At 38.3% G+C, this 11,243-nt stretch overlaps 1 protein-coding gene across 2 annotated transcripts in view; it reads right to left on the bottom strand.

Moving 5' to 3' along the window:
• The window catches only part of GDAP1 (ganglioside induced differentiation associated protein 1), a 15,401-nt gene extending 14,212 nt beyond the window's left edge, over positions 1-1,189 (bottom strand). For both annotated transcript variants that reach the window (XM_008710812.1, XM_040626123.1), the window contains exons 1-2: positions 1,073-1,189; positions 179-371 (exon numbers count right to left, since the gene is read on the bottom strand). In XM_008710812.1, coding sequence (XP_008709034.1) covers positions 179-371; positions 1,073-1,189 — 310 coding nt within the window. The remainder of the gene's footprint in view (positions 1-178; positions 372-1,072) is intronic.
• Between the last annotated feature and the right edge of the window lie 10,054 nt (positions 1,190-11,243).

The following is an 11,243-nucleotide window of genomic DNA, read 5'->3' as shown; positions in this document are numbered from 1 at the left end:
GAAGGAAGGAAGGAAGGAAGGAAGGAAGGAAGGAAGGAAGGAAGGAAGGGAGGGAGGGAGGAAGGGGGGAGGGGGGATGGGGCAAGGAAGGAAGGAAGGGAAGGGAGGGAGGGAGGAAAGGAGACATATATTTGTGTTGCAAGTAAATCCAAAAAATCACAAATAGCCTTAACATTACCATCCAGGAAAGTCTGTTCAAGATAATCAATGATCTGAGTGGCCTCACAAATAATGTTTTCCCCGTGGATAAGGACAGGCACTTCTCCAGTTGAGTTCAAACGCATAAACCAAGGCTCATTGTGCTCACTCAGGGGCAGACTTACATCATGTTCCTCGCACTTCAATGCCTTTTCAGCAATTACCAAGCGCACCTGAAAGAGTTCACACTGGTTACTACAACACATGTAGGCTTTCAATTAAATGACATCCCTGATACCATTAAGCAGCCTTTCTGTGCTTCCCTAAGTTATTATTATCAACATTCTTTTTAACTATTCCTATTCTAGGAATTAACAAGTGATATATTCTAGCGTCTTAATCATATAAATCAGAAAGGACAATAAAATACGGAATGAAAATAATTCTGACTAAAATTATTCCACAGTGACTCTCCATCACCACTACTTTCTTTCTGTCCTAAGCCTAATTATGTGCCCTCCCCTGACAAGAATCTGATATATAGATGTGCTAGGCCTTGCTGAAGAGAGCGAATGCGTACAAGAAAAAGAAGGAACTGTAGATTACGCGGTTGATTATGCGGTTGCATGAAAGCGCTTCCCTCTGCCTCACCCTCCAAGGCCCAGGGGACAAGGCCTCTGGCCCAAATACGTAAAGTGATGCTTTTTTGTCGCATTTCATGAGTAGCAAAGCCTGAGTCATAGCCTTTCCATCTCAGACTAATTATCTGTGCTCCCCCATAGGCGCATCCCTGCCCTCCAGAGTGCGCCCCACCCGGGTTAGGGTTTTGGAGGCCTGATTCTAGATGCGCGGGAGTACCGGAGAGAACCCTCAGGGAGCTGTCCCGGTGCTGAAACCCGATCCTCACCGCCCGCCCCAGCAGAGAGGCCTTTACCTTTTGAGAGCTGAAAGAATGTGTCCAGTGGTACAGAATGAGCCTAACCTCCGCGTCCGACTTGCCTTCCGCCATCAAGGGCGCGCCCCCTCTCTGCTCCTCCTGCCTCCGAGCCATTTTGGGGTGCGAGTGCGCTGCAGGGCCTCGCCTGTCAGCCCTTTATTTCTCCCACCCACACTGCCCCGCGAAGCGTCGTTAGGTTTTCCGCGACGCCTCCGGGAGCCGGGAGAGAGGATTTCGCGTGGACGAATAGACCACTGGGAAATGTAGTTTCCACCACCAGAAAGCGGTAGGGCTGTGTGTGCAAAGATGCGGAGTGGGGTGTCTTCGCGTCAGAAAGCCACTGGCATACGGAAGTCACATAGGAGGTGCAAATGGACTTTTTTTTAGAGGAAACCATATAAAATAAGAGTCCCTGAATACTAAGTTAGTTATGAATAATGTTGGCTGCAAATTACTCATTGGTTTGGGGGGTGGAGTAGAAGTTGCTCAGGTATAAAAGCAGCAATCCTGGGGCGCCTGGGTGGCACAGCGGTTAAGCATCTGCCTTCGGCTCAGGCCGTGATCCCGGTGTTATGGGCTCGAGCCCCACATCAGGCTCCTCCGCTATGAGCCTGCTTCTTCCTCTCCCACTCCCCCTGCTTGTGTTCCCTCTCTCGCTGGCTGTCTCTATCTCTGTCAAATAAATAAATAAAATCTTTAAAAAAAAAAAAAGGCAGCAATCCTTCCTCTTGGAGGATTTGTGCCCTTCACAGAAGGGAAGTTCCAGCTGACAAAACAGGATAAGTAAGGATCCATGAGTTTTCATTAGAAGATGCTCTTATGGAGTCAGGTAAAATAATAAATGATAACAGATCTTATAAACTATGGCGAGTTAAAATAGCCTAGTTGCTAAACACAGAATTTTTAGGGCAGGACTACCTGGGTTCATGTCCTGGTTTTTGAAGTGGAGGTAATAATTCTATTTCCCCCATAAGGTTTTCCTGAGAATTAAACAAGTAAATACAATGTTAAACACTCAAAATAGCCTTGTATGTTGTAGGCACTCAATATTATTGACAAGTTCAGTTGCTTTATAAATTCCCTCATATAGCCATAGTCAAAATCATAGTTTTATACTAGTCTAATGATTGTACACCTCTTAAAATCTGGCATAATAGTAAATTAATAAAAATTCTCCATTAGTAAATATGTATTAATATGACCATAAAATGAATGTTGGTATAATTCATTCAGTAAATACTTACTTGGTGAGCACTAACTACATTCTAAGCATTGTGCTAGGCTCCGGGAATACAAAGACCTGACACTCAAGATGTCTGGTGGCAGAGACAACAAAATAAATAGACAACACAATAGAGATGAGAACTGTCAATCTTAGAGTGAACACAAGGTTCTATGAGAAAAGAGGCAAGTATGCAATTTAGGTCAAAAGAGACTAAAATCTCATGAGGTCCTCCCTCCCCTTTACAATACTTCATTTGTTGTTCTCTATCATTCTTTTATAATTTTTAAAGATTTTTAAAAAGTCTTTCATATCCATAAGTTAATTCAAATGCTACAGCAAAAAAATGACCCTTACCAAATTTGGTTTTTTATCAGTTTGTTCTTCAGAGTAGAAGAGGAAAAAGCAAAACTTTGAAATCAGACAGAGTGGGGTTTAAATTCTGACTCCAACTCTAACTTGAACTCTCTTGAGCCTTCACTTCCTCATGTGTCAAATATGGATATGTAAAAATATATGCCTCCTGTGGAAATTCAGTAAGGAAATGTATATAAAGCACTTACGACATTGCCTGGAATATAGCAGTTAATGAGAGAATATGTGGAAATCTCCTCCATGACATTAAGAGAACATATTGTACTTTCTTCTCTCTCTTAAGGCCTCAAGATTTTTACAACTACCTATAAAATCCACCATCCCCACTCCTCCTCAGAAAAACTTTAAATTCTTCAACTTCAGATTCCAACATATACTATACAGTTACCTTTCCTTAATTAATTCAATCACTTCAACATCTGAATAGACTCAACACTCTTGGCAGGTCATCTGTCACTTGCTGCTGAAGGTGTTCTCACAATAAATCCGATGCATATAAAACACTGAGGACTTTCTCTAGCACATCTTCCCAGTCACAAAGCCTTAGGGCAATCATTCAACGAATTGATTGATTACTGTGTTGTTGTTTAATATTAAGCATTCACAGATGTCCTTGGGAGTACAAATGTGTACAGGGCTTCTGAAGGAAAACTTATCCATATACACCAAAAACCTTGAAAACGGGCATAACTTCTAACCTAGCAATTCTTCAATTTGCAGTTTAAGGAAATAACTTTTAGCAAATTCCAGCAGTTGGCTGGATAATAGATGGTAATGGTAATAGAAATTTTAGCTATGTGCATAGCTGATGAGAGTAAAGACTGCATTTCCCAGATTCCATTGCACCTAAATGTGACCTTATGAATACTTCTAATAAATGGGATAATGGATGTGCCACAGAGAAAGTTCTGGGAAGTTCCCTTAAGAAAACTGTTAGTCCTGTACCTCTTCTTCTTTATCCCATCCTGCTTCTGGGATGCTTATTTTGGACCATGAGGAATGGGACCACATCTCAGGGATGGCCAAAGCCATGAGCTGGAGGGAAAGTGAGGCCCTAAGGACATGGAGCAGAACAATCACACTAATCTCAGTCTGCAAACCTCCATACATTTACTTGAAGAAGAAATAAAGCATGTTGTTTAAGTCACTTATTTTTTGTGATTTCTAGGTGCTACTGTCTTATCCTATCCTCACTAATATAACAATTTTGTAAAATGTAAATGGCTTTTGTTTATTCTTCTACGTATAATAATTTTCCTATAAACGAATATGTGCTACTTTTACCTCTTAAAGATTTGAAGGTTAAAAGAATATCATTCAGCAGATTAGATAAGGAAACCTAGTGGTGTTTGGGGTTTTTTGTTTTGTTTTAGTCATGATAGGGGTAGAGGGGAAAAACTGTTACATCTGCTTTCATTGATCCATAATTCCTGTTATGTTCCATCTCGCTAAAAGCCACTTGTAGGTAATATGAAAACATTATTATCCATTTACTTGTTTATTCAGAGAGTTGATTAAATTGCATGTGTATTCTGTAGCTGTATATCTTTGCACATAACATTAGCTTGTGGATCCTGGAGAACAGGAGCCAGATCCAGGTCAATTTACTTCTTCAATATACATTGTTGACCTCACCTGTCCCAGAACAGTGCTAGATATAGAAGATATGGACTTAAAAGTCATAGTCACTAGGAATTCAAGTGTGGAGAAAGAGAAATGAGATTTCAACATGTGTGGTAACTGCTTTGATATCTAGATTATAATAGGAATATGAACAAAGGCACCTAACACAGACAGTCTTCCCAGAGAGGGTGATGATCTGTACTGTAACTAGTACCATACTAATGCAATTATCAATATATCCAGTGTTGTGCCACCTCTTGCTCATATAGGCTCATGAGAGCTGATTGTTAAATTTTCAGGAATTTCATAAGCTGGATGTTCAACCCAGCTATTACTAAAAATTAAATAAAATTGAATTGCATTTAAATGAATTATTTACAAAACAAAGCTAGCAAATACTCAAAACTCACCACTTCCTATTTTATTACATTTGTTATTATCTATATTCTTGAGTTTATTTATGTCTGTTATATTTGTATGATGGAAGTCATTTATATGGGTGTGCTACAGTGCATCTCTTTCTAACTCCTTGTTTAGTGATACCATGTTAGTAACTTGAAACTGGCAACGGTAGGGGTATTTACACTACAGAAATCGGCAGGTACCATCTATCATGTGTTTGTTTTTTCAAGAAAGTTGATTATTAAACATTTACCAGCACACTGCTGAATGCACATACTTTATTTAACATTGAATAAATTGTTTTGAAGGTGATGATGATCAGAAGAACCCTGTGTATATTTTGAATGCATAACTTTGTATATTAATTTGTACTTGGTACCTTTTCCTATCCAGACCAGCTTCAGTTCTGCTTACTTCTCCACTTCTCAGGCAACCACAACCCTATTTCCTTTTCATTCTCTTCACTGTGGTTAGGGAAAAGATAGATAGGAACACATCTATCAGCCCACTTTCGAACACTGAGCACTTTCTCTAGCACATCTTCCCAGCAGCAAAGCCATGAATCACAGTAAACACGGGATGCTAATAATACCTCATAAACAAAAGGCATAATGTAGAATTTTGCATTAAAGACGATGGACCACTTTCTTACAGTCTCATTTGATCCTCACAGGCAGCTACCACCCATAATTTAGCGTTGAGGAAATTAGGTTTAGGGAATGAGGGACTAGTCCTATAGTAAGTGAAAGAGCCACAACTCAAGCATGACTTTTCGGACCACTTGTCGAGGTATTATTTCCTACTACAGTACGCTAGCTTAAGGCAAGGAAAGAAAGTCATGCACTTTCAAGCTTTACACAGCCTGAGACAGATTTTGAGGAAATTATAGCCACCTTCTGGACAATTAGTCCTGTAGTTACATACACTTCTATTAAAGTACAAACTGTCCTATCAAATTACTGTTTATATTTCTTTCTTGTGAGGTACATTCTGAGCCTTTTAAGGGCAAGGACCCAATGTTATTTATTTCGGTATCTCCAGGAACCCCAAATAGTGCTTGGTACATAAAAGATGCTCCAAACTGCTTTTTTAATTAATAGAGAAAAAGAGTAGGTAGCCATCACCACCATGAATAGCCACAAATAATGACAACAAAAATAATAATTAATAATAAATTAGAGCCTGTTTAGTTTACTGCTCTAGAAATTCTGTGTGTAAACTTGAGTTTATTTGACAGAATCTGGTATTTATTTACAAATCCAGACTGTGGATCATGGCTTTGAAAATGAACTGCCTTTTATGTTAATATTTATTGACATTCTTTATTCATTTAAATATTTGGAAGAATGGAGTGCAAGTGGATTTGACTGATGTTAAAAATAATAGATCACATAACCTTTCTGATCCTGAGTCACCTTACCTATAAAATTATGATAAAAATCCTCCAGATATTCTGGCTACACAGATATAACCAGTTTGGGAAAATTCCTTGATCTAGAAAGTTTAATATGTGCCTTTCGGTGTCTTCTGCTTCAGTCAAATCTTAATTTATCATAAAGAACTATCATGGTGGAATGATCTACATATTATTACTTATAGTCTTATTACTCATCTATTTTGGCAGGTGTTAATTCATATTTATATATACATACATATATTTTTTAATGTATGTCAACCAAGCCACAGATCTTGAATGTGACAAACTGTTAATACTCTAGGTTTCTGATTTTTAAAGTACTTTTATGAATGACCACAAGAGGTCTCTATTTTTTAAGAATAATCCACTTTTTTTCTTCCTTTTTTTTTTGACTTTACAAATTATAAAACAGAAATGATAGTATTCTCAAGAGAATAAATTTGACTAATTAAGCTATCTCATTCAAAATCAAATTTTCCAAAATGAGAAAAAAGAATTCTTTACACATACAGAGAAAAACAGAATTGTCTCCAATTCCTCCTGATAACAGCAACATTAACACTAAGCACCCAGAAGCTATTCGGCCTGTTCTGCTTTGACCCATGCCAGTTATCCAACACAAGCGCATTGCACAGAATTTGTAATTAGTGTGCATGTAAGAAAAGCAGAGAGGAGGTCCTTATTTAGAAATTATTTTGAGAATTTTTATCTCAAAGGTGAATAGCTCCTGTTGTGTGAAATTCTCAAGCATCTGCAAAACTCTAAGTATTATCTAATTGAATGAGATAAAAGTTGGCTCACGGAGTACATTGATCTGGTAAAAGAATTGTGACGATTCTGGCTAGTTTACCAGAGCTCTAAGGAACCTCACTCCTGTATTTGATTTATTATAGTGGTTTTCAAAGTGTGGTCCCCTGATAAACAGATCAGTATTACCTGGCAACTTCTTAGAAATGTACATTCTACTGAATCAGAAACTCTTGAGCAATTGGTGTTTTAAAAAGCCCTCCAGGTTCTTCTGTTGCACTTAGGGTTTGAGAACTACCAATTCAGTGTAAAAATGATGAACCATTCCAATTCTCCATCCCTAATTTGCCCCATCTGTAAAATTTATAGAGCAGAATCATGCCTGAAAACACAACTTACAGTATCTGGCTGACTTACAGTATCTGGTAAAAAAGTCAAACAATCTGAAACCACTTCCACAAAACAGTCTGATAAAATCCCATGGTGCCAAGTCACCAGTTATAGTTTATAGGCTCAAGACCAAGACAGCTCCACTCTCTTCTCAAAAAAATGTAGATTACCCCCGCAGGCTTCTAAGCAAAAGCCTCAATGACCTCAGAATAGCCCAGATGTACTTTTGAAACTATAAAATGTTACCTCTGGTCTTTCTTGTATCCCAGAGCAAATAATCATATTTAATACCAAGTGCAACTTATTAATTCAGGAGGTTATAGCTGTGAGGCTACTGTATGCTTATAATAATTTGATTAATTTTCTAGTCTTTCAAAGAATGACTACTAAGGTTAACGTACTAAATTCTTTATTTTTAATTAGAGAATTCACTTTGAGCTGTATTTCTGGTAGAAAAAAAATTGACATATATGTCCACCCTCTCTCATCTATCTCTACTGTGATGAATGGTGTACATTTCAGAATGAACACATGAATATGGACTAATATATAATTTAAGCAAAGATGTATTTGCCCTATATGGTTGCTAATATTTTTGGAGTGTTTACTGTGTGCCAGGAACTGTTTTAAGCACTTATGTGTAGATCGTATTTAACACTCGCAAAATCCTTTAAGACAGGGTGAAATATCCCCATTTTATAGATGAGAATATTGAGGCACAGACAGGTCAGGAAATTTCCCAAACTCACGGTATTAGCCCCAGAAGTCTGGTCTAGAGATCATGTTCTTACCACTGCAGCCTCAGTATATGAGGAACAACCATAAGGTCATCAGCTCTGATTTCACTAGTCTCATATGCAAATATTACCTATTCCTTCAGTCACTAATTGTTTTAATTCAGGAAATCTTTGCCCAAGACCGTTTCGAGTTCATAGAAAAAACAGGTAATAACAGGATAGAAAGAATATCCTCTTAAAACTAAACCAACAGTTAACTATAAATTTGAACCAACATTCCCCTAATAATATCTACTATCCTTCTAAAAGTTTACGAAGTGCTTAGAAAACAGTATTCATTTGATTTTCCCAACAAACCCCCCCTTTAGAGATAAGAAATCAGCACTGAGATATGACATATACCACCTGACTAATAAATGGTAGAGCAGGAACTAAAACGCAGGGCTTCCAGTTGCAAATCCTATGGACCTCCTACCCCACCCCACAGCTTCCATGAGGCTCACCACTTGCCTCAGCCTAGATATGGGCCAACCCAAGAGCACTCCATTATTTATTACATCACAGTCTGACTTTAGTCCCCTTCTTGACTTTACAATGAAGGATTTGGACACAGTGATCCAGTAATGTGGGATCCTCTCATTGTCTGAGTGCAGTGCCTGAGGTTACACTTCACTGTATAACTTGTCCGCCATAATCTAGTGTCGCCCTCCACTGCAGACTGTAGCCTAGCAATTAAGAGCTCAGACTCTAAAGTCAGAGCTGGAAACAAATCCTTTCTCCACCACTCACCAGCTATGTGGTCATGGGCATAGCTTCCTCACCAGGAAAAATAACCCCCCACTTTCACTGGGATAGATTGAGGACTGATCGTGATTTATAAAATGTTAAGTATTTAACACAGTGGTTAGCAAAGGATATATAAAAATTTGATGATAATGACAGGACGGTAAAAATAACTGGTATTTTTTAACACCGTGGCTAGATGTTAACTATAAATGTGGTATGTTCTCCAGTCAGAGGATTTTGTCTGCTAGATTGGCTGATCCTTGGAACTTCATTTTTGGCAATTCTAATGATTTTGGTAAATTTTAGCCATTTAAACTTTAAAAATACATATGAAACATCAGCATTGGGTAGAAATTAAATATTTCTTTTCTTTTGGAAATTAAATATTCCTAAGGAAAAACATAACAATGAAATATTTAGATACTATGCATAGATCCACCCAGGTTCATTTCTAGACTTTATGCTCTGCCCCCTGGAGTAGATCACTAAAAGAACACTCTGCTGATTGTGTTGATAATATTAGGCAAACGTCAATTATGAAGGTAAGAGAAGTCAAGCAGAAAAAAAGAGTCACTTCCCAGTGTGCTTGACTAGTATTTGAAAAATATCACTAGTGTTTCTTTCTTAATGTTACAATACTAAAAAGGTTTATTTATAAATGTTTGTAGCTCTGAAATCCTCTAGGATATTTAGACACGATCTTGGAGAAAGCATATATCATAGAAGACACTTAAAGCTTGGGTGTGAAATTGCAGCTTTGTATTAGTTGTGTTTCCTAAAGTTCAGTGCTTTCTTACTAATTTACAGTGTGCTTGTGTACAGTTTATCGTTTAATCACAACTATAGAATGCCATTCTCTCAGTGGAGGGTGACTTTTTCTCCCCATTTCCCAAAAAGTAACTCAGGTAGTCTTCCCAGACACCTTTTATCCTTCTCTTTTCATGTTTAAAGGAATATTTCCAGGGATTTAAGATCATTTGGCACTTATCTTTGTAATTCAAATTAGAATATTCAATAATACATTGGAATTTATTTTTCTAATATCCTTGCTCTTGTGTTCTTCTAGTCACTAAATAATAACTGGAGAAGTTAATTTATGCCTACATTGTCTCTGGCCACATGAGAAAAATGGCATAATAACTCAGAGACATAAGCTTTAAAGAAAGAAAATGCTAATGTTGCAAGGATTGCTCTAAGTAAGATTTTGCTTTGTTAATGTATAAATAGGACAAGATAAGGTTCTGGGCAGCAGCATATCCTGGGCACCAAATAGTCGTCTATGTTCCTTTGGCACCAATTTCAACACACTGGACTGATTTTTTTTCTTAACCACCCAATGTCACCAGGGATGTTGAGAGAACAAACATGAGAGCTAGTGCTACAGAAACTACTTCATTTATCTTGTTGGTCTTAATAAGATCCTAAAGAAGCATAAGATAATAGTGACAATAGAATAAAGTGAATTTTACATTGAGATACCAAAATCTAAAGCAGCATGTGCTTTAACTTTTCACATGCCATATTTTTCAAATAAAAGCAATACTGTGGTTCATAGAGAAAAGATTAATTTAAATCCTAAGCACAGGGGCGCCTGAGTGGCGCAGTCGTTAAGCGTCTGCCTTTGGCTCAGGGCTGGATCCTGGCGTTCTGGGATCGAGCCTCACATCAGGCTCCTCCGTTGAGAGCCTGCTTCTTCCTCTCCCACTCCCCCTGCTTTGTTCCCTCTCTCGATGGCTGTCTCTCTGTGTCAAATTAATAAATAAAATCTTTAAAAAAAAATCCTAAGCTTTACGTAACTGAAGCAAATGAAAGCATGAAATTGAATCTATGCCTGTTACCACTACATGAGAGAAATGGGTGACGTGACCACAGTGAACCTGTTGCCAACAACTCCCTAAGTGACACTGGGGACTAGTTGGGGAGACCAGTGAACCACAAAGATCACAGAGAGGAGTGTGGCCTTATAAGCAATCGCATCCTTTTAGAGCAGCGCAGTTCAACAGAAAAAGGAAAACTGGTCAAATTCAGGTGATGCTTTGGTTTCCAAAAAACCAAATACATATATCAACTTAAAAACTTTTCAACCTGAAAAACTATTGCTCTGTGCAAGTTCTGCAAATGTAAAAGCCCAATTTTGCCAATTTCAAGTGGCAAAAGAATGTGAAGATGGTAAAATCACCACCACCCACAGACATGGCCATCTAGCATATGAAATTGAAATATACATGAAATGGGACAGATGAAGATGAAGCACCAGGGGTCCCAGAAATGGCCAGAGGCCAGAAGCTTGGTCTGGAAAGGGAGACTTGAGTAGGGAGATGCCCCTTCCTTCAAGACCTCCCTGGAGCAAAGGTGCTGATTCCATTCAATGAAATCCGATGGGCCCTCTTTAAATAACCGATGACCAACAAGAGCCCTCTTTTTCACCCTCCTCATTACACATGTGCCCTGATGGCTGTGGCAGCTGCA

The sequence above is a fragment of the Ursus maritimus genome, unplaced genomic scaffold, assembly GCF_017311325.1.
Source record: "Ursus maritimus isolate PB19 unplaced genomic scaffold, ASM1731132v1 scaffold_9, whole genome shotgun sequence".
NCBI classification, from domain to species: Eukaryota; Metazoa; Chordata; class Mammalia; order Carnivora; family Ursidae; genus Ursus; species Ursus maritimus.
The sequence above is the reverse complement of the archived record's forward strand: the minus strand, read 5'-3'. Positions and strand labels throughout refer to the sequence as shown.